The 13,597-nt window shown below is 44.0% G+C and overlaps 1 protein-coding gene across 1 annotated transcript; it reads left to right on the forward strand.

The window, feature by feature from the left end:
- Positions 1-737: 737 nt before the first annotated feature.
- On the forward strand, positions 738-11,130 carry VPS37B (VPS37B subunit of ESCRT-I). Its single transcript, XM_068208430.1, has 4 exons — positions 738-923; positions 8,599-8,770; positions 9,368-9,450; positions 10,571-11,130. The coding sequence occupies exons 1-4, from the start codon at positions 819-821 to the stop codon at positions 11,072-11,074; spliced, it is 864 nt and encodes a 287-aa protein (XP_068064531.1). The 5' UTR covers positions 738-818; the 3' UTR covers positions 11,075-11,130.
- The last annotated feature ends 2,467 nt before the right edge of the window (positions 11,131-13,597 follow it).

Below are 13,597 nucleotides of genomic sequence, written 5' to 3' on the forward strand. Positions count from 1 at the left end.
GTCCCCTCACAGGGGCTTCATCCCTTCACCGGGGCTTCATGTCCTCACAGGGGCTTCGTCCCCTCACAGGGGCTGCCTCCACAGACCCCTCACAGGGGCTTCATGTCCTCACAGGGGCTTTGTCCCCTCACAGGGGCTTCATCTCCTCACAGGGGCTTCGTCCCCTCACAGGGGCTTCATCCACTCACAGGGGCTTCATCCACTCACAGGGGCTTCGTCCCCTCACAGGGGCTGCCTCCACAGACCCCTCACAGGGGATTCATCCCCTCACAGGGGCTTCGTCCCCTCACAGGGGCTTCATGTCCTCACAGGGACTTCGTCCCCTCACAGGGGCTGCCTCCACAGACCCCTCACAGGGGCTTCGTCCCCTCACAGGGGCTTCATCTCCTCACAGGGGCTTCACCCCCTCACAGGGGCTTCATGTCCTCACAGGGGCTTCATCTCCTCACAGGGGCTGCCTCCACAGACCCCTCACAGGGGCTTCACCCCCTCACAAGGGCTTCACCCCCTCACAGGGACTGTCTCCACAGACCCCTCACAGCGGCTTCGTCCCCTCACAGGGGCTTCGTCTCCTCACAGGGGCTTCGTCCCCTCACAGGGGCTCCCCTCATCCCGGGCCCGCTCAGCCACCGCGGCCCCCCTCCCCAGGCCCCTTTGGTTCCGTCCAGCAGCGCCCCCCTCCCGCCGCGCCGCCCCCGTGGTACGCCCCGACACGCCCCCCCGGCAGGGGGCGCTGAGGGCGGTGCCCGCCGGGCCGGGGCGAGACCGCGGCGGCACTTCCGGTCCGGGGCCGGGGCGGGAACGGGAGCGGGGCCGGGATGGCGCTGGACGCGCGGCGCCTGGAGGCGCTGAGTCTGCAGGAGCTCAGCGCGCTGCTGGACGACGAGGAGCGGCTCCAGGACATGGCCCGCGAGATGGAGGAGGTGAGCGGCTGCCTCATACTCCCCGGCCGCGGTCTCTCCTCGGGCCGCCCCCCTCAGCCCGCAGGGCCCCCCGCCCTCGGTGCGCTCGGTGTTGGGGGGTTCATGACTCCCCGCTCCCCGGAGCCGCCGGGCGGTCTCGGCCCCGCCGTGGAGCTGCCGGTGCGTGAGGAGCCCCGGGGGCTGCGGGAAGCGCTGCCGGTCCCTTCCTTGCTTCCCCTTCCCTGCCGCCCCCGGCCCTCGTTCTCCCGGCCTCGGCCCTCCCGGCCTTTTGTTCGCCGGCCCGCGGCGGGGGGATCGGTGCCCGCTGGGTGCCGTAGGAGGGGTGAGGGTTCGGCGGGCTGAAAACGCGAAATTCAATTAATTCGTCCACTGAATTAAGGGACACTGACGGCCCGGAGGTGGGATCAGCTTTTCCGTTCGCACAGCCCTTGTTTTGTGCCTTGGCCGTGGTGAAGGATTTTGCCAGGGTGAATTCAAAACAATGTGAAAGAGATTTCTGTGTGCCTCGCTTGGTATGCTGGGCGCAGCCAGGGCTGTCAGGCTTTTCTGCTGCTTGTTTTGCCTGTTTGAAGTGTCTTTGTCAGTGCATCGGACTCTAAGTCGTGCTTTTGGATCTGTGATTCTTAAAACAAAATAGGAGCCTGTTTTCTTCCTCTGGCTGTGGTTTTCTTTAACTGGTTTTTCTATGTGCCAGTGTTCACTGGGTGTTACAGTTCAGATATGAGACTGTTCTGGGTTTATTTGGCCACAGATGTCCCTGAAAGAATCTTGCTCTTAGTCAGATAAGAGCGAATAAGATGAAGCTATATGTATGAAAAGTTGAAAAAAATGTGCTCTGCCTCTCTGGGTCCTGTATTTATTGGGGGGTTTCTGCTTTCTTAAATTAGAGGACAAAAGCCTCAGGAGAAGAAAAACAGTGGCAACATCTTCTCGAGAAAGGAGCTTAGTTTATTAAGTGAAATCAGTTATAATTGTGTTCTTTCAAACTAAGATTCTGGCCCTTTTGGTGCTTCTGAGGAAATTGTTCCCAATCACCTCGAGCCAAATTGTCAAAGTATTACACATGGAGAGGCCCACTGAAGGCTGGGACTGAGTTGATGAGGTGTCCTGGGGAATTTATTTGCTGTATTATGCAGCAATTTAGATTTTGAACTTTGTGCCAATAGATTTCTGAGAGTGGGGCAGCCATAATAACTTTTTGTGCAAGCCTATATTTTGAGAACTTAGAAGAAACAGGCGGTGCTGTAGAAAGTAGAACATGCAGAGAGCTTTTGGAGGCCCCGTGGTGTGCAGGGGGCAGGAGCACCCTGCTGAATAAAAGCTATTTAAGGAAACTCAGCGGGTTATAATGGGCTTAACGTGGTGAAGATGTGAAGGGGTGCAGTGCTGCTGGCTCCAGTGTGACCCCCTGACAAGGGGCACGATCACAAGGCCTGCCTCGGTGGGCTCTTTATTATTATTGATTTGTCAGTGTGGACTTAAGACTGTAGATCAGAAGTGACAGAAAACCTCATGACCTCAGTAGACGAAGTCCTTCCTCCCTGCACAACCAGCCCATATTCTCGATTTGACCCTCAGGTTTTCCTCTTTCGTTGGCATCTTAAGGCTTTTAAATTGTAGAGTAAAGTTCTGTGGGCCCGAGGGAATATTTTGTGGTGTTTGGAAAGTGTGGCCAGGTTTGAAGGTGCTCAGGCTGTGTGGAAACACGGCTGTGCTGCTGTCTGCTATAATCCTCTTTTATTGCAGGTGGAGGCTTTTACTGGAGTCTGTTCAACTAGAAATGTGTTTACCCATCTTGGAAGGAATTGGCCATGCTTGAATATTTCTTCCTCCTTCTGTTTTTGCCTCCACTGAGTTGTTTATTGCCTCTGCTGCTGAGACCTGAGTTTTCACTGGGAAGTGTGTGGCAGGAAGAGGGAGAGAGGGAAATCCTGAACGTTAAGGAGGCACCATGGTGACTTCACTGCTGCTTGGCTGTCAGTCCATTATGTATCCAGGTTGTGGGGTTATTCCAAAGTCCTTAAATTCCTAATTTACTGTGACATGCCAATTAAATCACGATTCCTGAATCCCTTCTCTGAGGTCACTTGTATTTTCAATGGCAAACTTGGTTAAAGCTGATTATTCCACAATTGAAAAAAACCCTTTGTTCTCCTTGTTGCAAGGGAAACCCAGCTCAAACCCCAATGTTTTGTTCACAGAGGAGGAGGATTTGGAAAAACCACTTGGCTTTCTTGCTAACAGCTAAAAATAGGCACTTCCAGCCTTAGAGGGAATGAATTCCTGTGTGACATTTGAGCAGGATTTGTGGGGGCGTGTGTCTGTGTCTGTGTGTGCCCACCGGGTGATGTGCTCCCAGGGCATCCTGCACGTGTGTCCCCAGGTGGGTGACACTGTAGCATCAGAGCTGAACTGCTGCTTTTCCTCTCTGAGCTTGGGCTTGCAGGGCTTGAACAACGAACATCTTGTCTGCCAGAAAAAGGGAAGGAAGCTGCTTGTCTGGTACTCCCAGTCTTTTAAAACTGAGGAAGGTTTTTTTTATCATCTTTCAGGTTGATCTCTGTAGTGGGTGTGCAGCATCCATCTTCATGAAATTGGCAGTCACAGGATGGTTTGGGCATGGAAGGGATCTGAAAGATCATTTAGTTCCAACCCTTCTGCCATGGCAGGGTTATAAAAATAATTTGTTTATAAAAGTCAGTGTTGGTGAGATAACCCTAAAAAGCACAGATGAGAGAATTTGTGACCTGACACTGGTGATGATTTGACGAATTTCCCTGTGAAAGTGAATTTTCTTTTTATCTCCTGGAGCATCACTTGTGTAACAGTGCAGTATTGTGTTACTGACTGCTAAGGTTCCATGGCCAAAAATTGTTTGCTTCTCAATACCTTAATTATGTGAAATCAAGAAGTCAGAAATGTATTGCCTTCTTCTCATTTCAGCATTTCAGAGTACACTGGCAAGCACAAAAGGATTTTTTTGAACATAGTCCTTGTCTCAAAAGCTGATTGAACAGATCATGCAGGGCAGAAAGTCCAAGTTAAACTATGTGCATTCATGCCCAGATTTCTTGGGATTCCTACTCCTGTCCTAAAACCACATTGTGCAAGTGGTCATGTTCTTGTTGGCCAAACATGAAATTTAGTTGCAAAGTTAGGAATTAGACTTGGTGACAACTATAGATTTTTCTCTTCTAGCTGAGCATCAAATGAGTAACCCATCTGTGTCTGATGAGTGCAAATTGCAGTGCTGAGTGTCTTGCCTCTGCAAGAAATGTCTAGGAACTGCAGCTTACCTTCTAAGCTTTATTTCGTTATTTTCAAATAATCAGAAGAGCTAAATTTAGCCAATCTAATTACTTTGCAGTATGTTTTAGTATTTATTACAGAACAGATGTTGTTAGGGGGTGTATTATTATTCACGAGTCCTTGATGAAAAGGACTCCTAAATCTTCTGTAAAAGAAGTCTCTTCTCCTACTCTGCACCTGTCAGCTCCTGTTTCAGGGGTTAATTTGACACTCCAAGTGTGCATCTTTATACTTCCACAGTGTGACTGCATATTTCCTTCTTAATTTACAAGTATGTGTAAGTGAAAGAGAATGTGGGAATTTCAGAGGCTGGAGAGATCTAAAACTACTGTGGATGTATCCTATGTATAAAGCAATTAAAACGGTGCCACACAAAGCTGCTTTTTATTTATAGCTCCTTAAGAGACTTTTTCTCGAAGGTACCAAGAGACTCCTCGCCGTGGTGCTGGCCAGAGCAAGCTTATAATTAGAGCAGCTCTTGATGGACTTTGTGGGTAGTCAGGATTGCTCAGTGTCTCAGGAGACAGCTCCTCTGGAAATGTGCTTTTGGATGAACCAGGGTGACGCTTTTCAGAGACATTTTACACAAATAACTCTTGCTGCAAACCATTATTTTGGAGTAAGGGAATCAACATTTATAGTATGAATGTTGCTAAGCCAGTACTAGTTCTGGTTTAATTTTATCCAGCTTTTTTTTCCCTTTTTTAAAAGTGGGATGAAACAAAGCTGCAGTTCATAAAAGTAGTAGACTCTAAATTCCCAAAGCAGTTCTGCTGCCTGCTCTTGGAAATGCTTATTAAATAAATCTTTGAGTAAAGTTATTCAAATTATGTCCATTAAAGAAATTCATTTTTTAAGCAGCTGAAATTTTGAAGTGCTGCATAAACCATGGCTTTTGTTTTTAATAACCTCCATGTGTCCATGGCTTCATTTTCTTGCAGCACAGTTTGGTGTTGAGTGCTCTGCTCAGGAGTGAGCAATCCTTGTACCATGAAAATCCCTTTATGAGCAGCTCAGTATGGTTGCCCTGTTTGTCCCATTCAGAATTCATAGTGGAAGCTCAGCAGTTAAAAAAAAAATTTAAAAGTCATATATTCTCCTTAATATTGTCCTGTCTCACTGTGTCTCGTGATTCTGACTGGTATTTTCATCTGGTTTCAGATTAACAGTTCAACAGTTTCCTGCCTGTTGAAGTGCTCATGACCTCAAGAGTCTTGTTAGGAATTCTGCTGGACTCCCATGCTCCTGACTTTTATCTCTAAATAACTTTTTTCCTTGCACTTCCAATGGGCAGGTGAACAACCAGTGCAGGAGCAGTTCCCTGCTAATGCACGTTTTTGTCACATGTGACAACAAAACACCTTTTGTTGGATTTATTCCTTCCACAGCCTTTGTCTCGGGCTTGTGGAAAGCTGTGAATGGATGCTGAAAGCATGCTTTGTGCTGCACTGATAATCTTAATGGACTGCTCATGCTGGACTGTGCCTTTGACCCTTGGATGATTTTGCAGCTGGTTTTTTGGTAGTTTTAAATTACTCATTTTTAGAAAGCTTTTCTACAGCACACTTTAGGCAAACTTTACAGTGTTTGCTCTCTGATTCCTCAAATTAACTTCCAATTGTAGTGGAACAGTTGCTGTAGTCAGTTTACACAGACCTTAACAGCAGTGACAGAGATTATTCTGATTTATAGATTGTGACTGTTTTCAAGTTGCATCACTCTGGGATTATATCTGCTGTGTTTGTGAAATAGAATTCAAAGACTTCAAAATTCTTTCAGTGACGTGAAATGTTTCAATGTCCTGAAACAAGTGGATGGCTCATCACCAGCTCCTCCTTAAATTTCATTAAACATCATTCCTATGTTTGCTTTGTATCTGAGGAACTGGTTCTTCTCATGGTTTTGGGTGAGATTCAAGTTTCTCATCTCTCCAAGTGTGCATTGTTAAAATAAATTTGACACAGACCAGTGCTGGAAGACTTCAGGAGTGACATTTTAATTTGTCATTAAGTGTCAATTACCATTTTTGATCAACTTCTGTTAGAAAAAATAGGCCCTTCTCAGAAGTGCTCTAGTATGGAGAAAGCTGAGTCATGAAGTCCTGTGTACTCTCAATTACTATAGCTTACAGTACAATTACAAATACCTTAACTTCTTCAGTTTAAAACAAGTATTTTTAAGGCTTTTGCTAAAGCTTTGTCTAGTCCATAATTATTAGATATCAGAGCCAAAGGACAGGATGTTACTCTGCCTTAGATGTAGGCAGGTCATATTAATCACATTTTTCTTATTTTTACAAGTCAGGTACATCATGTCATAGTGATATTTACTCATCTTCACCTATTTGAAATTATTTAGAAGTTATTCAGCAGATCATAATGAAAGATGAGGAATTTGTTGCTGCTTCTTCCTTTCTGCTCCTGTTGAGAAGTATTCTGACACTTGAGCCAGGGAGGACATCACTAAAGTCTCATCTGACTTTAGGAAGCCTTTTCTTACTCTGTTTATCTGGACTTCTACCTCCTCCTCTTTACTATAAACGATTATAGTAAAAGCTTCCTTTTCTTGGTATTTGTCTTCTTGAAAGGCTTATAGGTTTGTGTCCACTGGCTTTTTTCCTGCCCTGGGTAAATGTACATCTTCATCCTAAAAGAGAGATCAAATTTCACTCATTAAACTGGTCTCTCCTGACTGACTGTGCACCTGCTTTGACATGAGAATATCAGCCTCCCAAGCAGTGAAAATACTGAATTTGCTGTGAGGAAGTAGTGAGCTCATTAAAATGGTGAAAGAGGCACCAGAACCCATCAATCTTTTTGCACACAATTTTCCTTGGCTGGCAGTTCAGGAGGCAGCCAGTAACAAGGTTTGTGGTGATGGCAGGAGGTTGGTAAGAGTTGGATGCCACAAATTAAGCTGTTAAACCCTGTGTATTTTAGTTCCCTTCATAATTCTTTTTTAAAAAATGTAAAACAAGGGGACTGCAGCTTTCTGAAAGCAACAGTACCAACAGGATCAGATCATATGAGAATAAACAAATGGAAACCAGTTTAATTTAAATTATTTTGCATTAAATTCAAAGGTAAGAAGAGAACTTTCTTTTTATTCTTTGAAAAGATCCACATTGAAACACAAGCATAGGGCTGGATGCTTATTTAGGCTTGAGGAGACAAAACAATATTGAAAGTGTAATTTCTGAATTTCACAATTTGGAGTAGAACTGGGATTGATGTAGAATTTAGGACTCTGCATTATCCTTAGTGGTTGTTGTTGGGTTTTTAAGTGATTTGGCAAGAACAGGGTGAGAATAAAGTTTGGTTTTTAAAGAGCAATATCTGGGGACAGAAGTGTTTAAGTAACACCAAGCGAGTTTTGAATTTAGGAAATTAAAGTAGCATATCAATATTGCAAAAGGAAGTAATTGCTCTCAAGGACAGTTGCTGTGTTTGGAAAAACACCTGCATTTCGATGCTGACCTCTTCTGGGGCTTTTAAACAGCCCATTTGGGTTTGCTCTTTTCCTGTTTGTGGGGTGTGGCTCTGTGTCCACCCAGAAGTGTGGCAGGAGCAAGGTGTGTGCTTCTGTTTGCAGGGGCTGTAAATGGGAGCAGCTGCAGCTGAACGGGGATAACCTGGACTAGAGGGGGCACATGCATGGAGGAGGTCACGAAAATGTACCAAACTAATGTTGGTTTTGAAGGCAGCTCAGTAGAATTAGTCTGTTGTGCCCTGGGAGGACTATTCCACTTGTTGATTCAACCTGAGAATCTGAAATCAAATCCCTTGGTTGTTTTTTTTTTTTTTTTTTCCCTTTTGATGTGTGAATATTTTAATGAATCTAATGTGACATCCAGGGCAGACTTCTCCAAACACTCAGCTCTCCCAGAGCTCCTGAAGGCTCTCTTGATAAAATCATGTGCATGTGTGAGTGTGAGCAAACTGGAATCTGGCTGAATTTTGGGTGTGTGAGAATTGTCACTTTAGGCTAGGAACTGTTGAGCAGAAGGATTAAACTGAAAAAAATGAAGGTTTTGGCATTAATCCAGCATTGGTGTAACACAGTTGGGGAAGAATATTCTGGAGAAGGAACAGTCACAATGCAATCCTTATTTTTTACACATTAACAAGATAAAGGATTATATTCTTCTGCACTCATTGTGTCTCACTGCTGGAATTCAGATTTTTTCAAGAGCTGTTGCTTTATCTGTCAGTTTTCATCATTTGTTCATCAGGTGCAGATCCAATGCCACAGCACTAATTCTTACGTACTTTCGTTGTTTATTTAAAAGTTTTCAAAGTCTCATTTATTGCTTAATAATTTCACTGTCATTTCACACACTTTTTTTTTTTTTTTAATTTATGTCCAGGCCCAAAATGTTCAGCACAGCAAGGACATGACTCTTGCCAGCAACCGCAGTCTGGCAGAGGGAAATCTCCTGTACCAGCCAAAGTTGGAGTCTCTAAAATCAAATTTAACTGAGAAATATCAAGAGCTGCAAGTTCTTTTTGAAGCATACCAGATAAAGAAAACAAAACTAGGTAACACTGGCTGTTGACAATTATGATTTGCTGTTTTTTAAGTGAATGTAAATCTGTTTGCCTGTTTGTTGTTTGGTTTTTGGCATCTCATTTTAGCTGTGTGAATTAGGGTACAAAGTGAAATGTCATTCTTGTGTAGTGCTGAAATAGATCACACCTCTGATGATTTATTAAGTGACTGTCACACCTAGTAACAGATACTGTGGGTTCTTCCTGCTACCTACCTATTCTTGACCCACTCTTCTCTAAATTATCAACTTCAGTTACCTTGCTAAAGAGCAAAACACTTTGAATTTTTGGTGACTATTTATAAACCAAATGGAATATTACATTTAACTTTCATAGTGAATTATACTGTACATCTGATACTGCACTTGCTGAAGTGCTTTCAATATTAGAAATATATAACTGGAATTAAATTTCAGCTCTTAGCACTCTGACAGTATTCCTGAACTTGTTAATGTATTTCTTACTGTGCATCACCCTGTGTAGAGCTGCAGAGTCTGCTGGTTGTGCAGATGTGCCTTGGAGGTTGTTGTGTAGTTCCAAGTCACTTAGAGCCAGCTGTCATTTTCTGTCCTTCCTGTGCCTTTGCAGACAGACAATCCAGTAATGCTTCCCTGGAGACCCTGCTGGCACTGCTGCAGACTGAGGGGGCGAAGATTGAGGAGGACACAGAGGTAATGACAGAACTCCCCAATTCTGCCACTTCCACCCATTGCCAGAACCTTCCGGTGTCCATGGCTGCAGTGCTCAGTTGAGCCTGTGACAGATTAAGGAGTAATTTTAAGGATACGGTCTTGTCTCTGCTTTGAACTTCAGGCAACAGCTATTTGATTCCAGCAATTTTATTTCTTTTTTATCTGAGTAATATTTTACTCTTAACATCATTGAGTTCAAGAGAGAAAGTACTCTTTTTTAGAAAAGATAGGCAAACCCTCTTAGTTCCTTGGCTTTGCCTTCAAACGTGTAGAGTTAAAAAATGTGGAATCTTTTTTCAATGGGGTTTGCCTGGTACATGTATTACTTCATAATAAATGTCAATTAGTAGCCTAATAAAAAACCCTGTGCCTGTGCTGCTTTTCCTCCAGTGTTTCTGGTGAAGTATTCCATTGTGATTTCAGTGGGTCTGTGCAGGTGCCAGTGGTCACCGCTTCCTGAGACACAAGTGCTTGAAGGGTGGTGTGACTTCAGAATAATGGGAGTGTTTGGTTTTGTTTGCTGATTTGCATGCAGGCATTTTCTGTAATTAATCAGGAGAAAAAAAATGCGCTCGTTAGCCTTGAGTTGTGATCGTAAAAAGACATTCCCAGGACAAGCTGAATTTTGTGATTTTATGTTGGTTCAGCTCTCAATTATTAAACATCATTTAGCCAAAGCCACAAATAAGGGTGAGTCTTAAGCCTGACTTAGCAATAATCTCTGTGCTGAGTCTCACAGAGTTCCCAGTGTTTCTGTTGGCATTCAGGCAGCACTGAGCTGTAATTCAGTTTAGCTGGCAATCTGGGAAGCTGCTGGACTTGGTTCATTCCCATCTCTGGTGATCAGGGGAACACTCAGAGCGAGATTCAGATGTTTTTACTGCTGTTACTTCAGTATAAATTTATGCAAAAGTGATATTTAACTCTCAGTGCGTCTGAGTAATAACTAAAAGTTCTGCTCAGAATTCTTCAGTATGCCAGTCATCTTCCATATGCCAGCTGGAAAATCACAGGCAAAATGCTGCTATTTTTGGGATGTGAGCCATTTAGATTCTGTTGCAGTAGGCTGTTCCCTAAGAGAATGTTCTGTATTTGACAGAATATGGCAGAAAGGTTCCTTGATGGTGAAATACCACTGGATTCCTTCATCGACGAGTACCAGAGCAAGAGGAAACTGGCTCACCTGCGCCGGGTGAAGATCGAGAAGCTGCAGGAAATGGTGCTGAAGGGACAGAGACTTCCTCAGGTTCAGCCGCTGCCGCAGCCGAGGGCAGCCGAGCCCGCAGCAGCCCCTGCCGATCCCTACAAGGCGGATGCAAACCCTCCTCCCTCGGTGGTGCCCCGGCGGATCCCGCCCCCGCCGCCTCCCTCAGGCCCGGCAGGACGCTTCCCCACTCCCTTCACTGCAGCCATGAGCTCAGGACCAGCTCTCTCTTACCCAGGTGCTCCGTACCCTCCTCTCCCGCCCCGGCCGGGAGCAGCTCAGCCCACGAGTCAAACGGCACAGCCGGGGTACCCAGCTCAGTTTGTACCCCCCTATCCTCCACCTCTGCCCCAAAGACCAGCTCGCCTTCCACCACATCCTGGCTTTATCCTCCAGTAAAAATTTGGGTGCGCCTGACTTATGTATTGGTGCTTATATTTCCTTTTCCCCCATCAGAGACTTGCTGTAGGCAATGGGAAGCCTCTGTTCTTTGCACAATGGAGCACAAAGGCCGAGCTGTGGCACAGAGGTTTGCAGTTGCTTTGCTAAATGTGATGATGTTTGTTTGCAAAGGTCAGTGATGACGAGGTTTTCCTAGGAAGGTGATGAGGTCTAAATTCTGTAAATCCATCAAATTGGGAAGGCACTCGCAGTGGATTTGTTGATGTTACAAACCGAGTCGTGCTCTGAATTCCTCAGTGATGGTAAATCAGCATCCTCCTCTGTTCTGAAGTATTCCCATGGCAGCTGGATGTATGTGTTGCAAACGGGGAGCTGGTTGTCCCTCTAAGGAATTCTCTGACAGTGTTGGGATGGTAACAACCATATCTGACTGCTGGGCAAGGGGTGTGCACAGGACTCCCCTCGGCACCTTTTGCATCCAGGGCCAGGTGCAGGGTGTTTTCAGAGCTCACTGAGCTGAAACTCCTGTCAGAACACCTTGGGGCAGGGAAAAGGACAAGAGTTTCATTTCTGCATTTCATTTGTTACCTTAGACAGTGTGTAATCAAAGTAGACACTACTCCCACTCCTAAATAGCTTGATACCCTCAAAGTCCTGGTCTCTTGAAATGCAACTAAACTGTTTGTAGAGCCAGTTTAGGGTTTTATAGACACTTTACCAGGCAGTTTTATTTCCTTGCCTATTAAGACTCTTTCTAATGGTTGGTTTTTCTCTCCTTTTCCACACCTTGGATACAGAAATGATTTTTTTACACAGGTGCTTAGCTTTTGCTACCATGTGATTCCAGGAATCTAGGCAGGGTATTTTCTTAATCAAATACTGGATTTTCACATGTAATTGCCCACTTGAATTTCCACAATTTCATTTTATCCCTTAACTCTGTCTCTCACTTGGCAGAACTACTTTTAACTTTTCCATTTAGTTTAGTTTTGCAGTTTGGGGCATGCCTATCTATCTGGAATTGGCAGTTAATGTTTCTCTGCAAGTAGGCAAAAAAGAAAAGCCTTTTGAAGTCCATGGTGGCTGTTTGCATCTTACAGAATCTGTTCTTAACTTCTGCCACTGGATGGGAGAGGCTTTTTAGGGCAGCTCAGATTTCACTCTCAATGTGGCTCTTGAAGCCTAAGGTGCAGACACATGCTGGTATTTTAATCCAACACTAGGGGAGGCAAATTTTAACACTTGTTGTTTGCACAGAATGTGTCTGTGAATTTGTTATCAATCAGAAGCTGTCAAAGCCCCTGGTTATTTCAGTTATTTTGGTATCATTGTGCTGGAATGCACTGCATTGTTTGGAAGTTTGTACTACAAACATCGGACAGAATAGAATATCTATTTTTGTTTTTCTTTATGTGAGTCCTGGATTGTCCCTTAATCATTTCCTCTGGAGTGTGGTGGTGAGCAAATACTAATCTGGAATTAAGCTTATAACAGGAAGTTCTTGATTCTGAAAATATGAATATGGTCATTTGGCTTGGTTTGCCTTCTGCAGACAGGGCAGAAGGTTGGTCAGTGTTACTGGCATCTGAACCAATTCCCCAGTGTAAATCTGGCAAGTTTTTATAGATGGGGGATTTTGTGAAGCAATGTGCATTGGATTTGTTTGCAAAGTGTGTTTTTTCTGTAATCTAGTGATGGTACAGGATGTGGTTGTTTTTTTTTTTTTTTAATAGTGTGATATCTTTTCTTGGTATTATTTTCTCACTGAAGCTTTGTATAAGCATGGTTAATTATGACTCGTTTCAAAGTAACTTTGCTGTGCTGTTAGTGCTGGTATTTGGGTGGCAGCTGTTGTATCTGGATGCTAAACATGAGTCTGCTGTAGAAATGGTTTGTGTCCTAGAAAGAATTAAAGTGGGTGGGGGCTACCAGGGTGCTGTCTGAGTACAGAAATTCATACTTTGAGCCTGCTACACAAAAACTCTAAAACACTCCCAAATCAGTTTTACTAAGATTTCATAAAAACAACCAGGTATATTTTACACTTACAAAGTGCCAACTTTTTTTCTGAGAGTTGGAAATCCTCAGAAGCGATGGGGGTGATAGATAAGTGTATGGTGAATTTGCACTGCATTTTATGTATCAGACTTTATTGGTATTAGTAGTCCAAAAATATTTTTACTACTTGTTAAATCTTCTGTCTTTTGGTAACTTTTGTGATAACAATGACCTTTCAGGGATACTTTATCTAAAAACAACCTCTTGTGCACACTAAGTACAGACAAAGCTAATGCAGTTTTTTTGTCTGAAAGCAAAACAATGCATTATTGCATATGCATGTGGCTGATGTGCCTTAGGATCACTACTTGTGATTGTAATTCTAGGATATTAGCATTTTTATCATTTGAATGGCCATTGCTTAACTCTAATATAAGGGCTCTTTGAGAGCACTGACTTTTACTAAAAACTGACCCTCATACTTCAGAACAAACAGCTGTATCTGCTATTTGTAAGCTTATA

Source organism: Anomalospiza imberbis, chromosome 18 (genome assembly GCF_031753505.1).
Source record: "Anomalospiza imberbis isolate Cuckoo-Finch-1a 21T00152 chromosome 18, ASM3175350v1, whole genome shotgun sequence".
NCBI lineage: Eukaryota > Metazoa > Chordata > Aves > Passeriformes > Viduidae > Anomalospiza > Anomalospiza imberbis.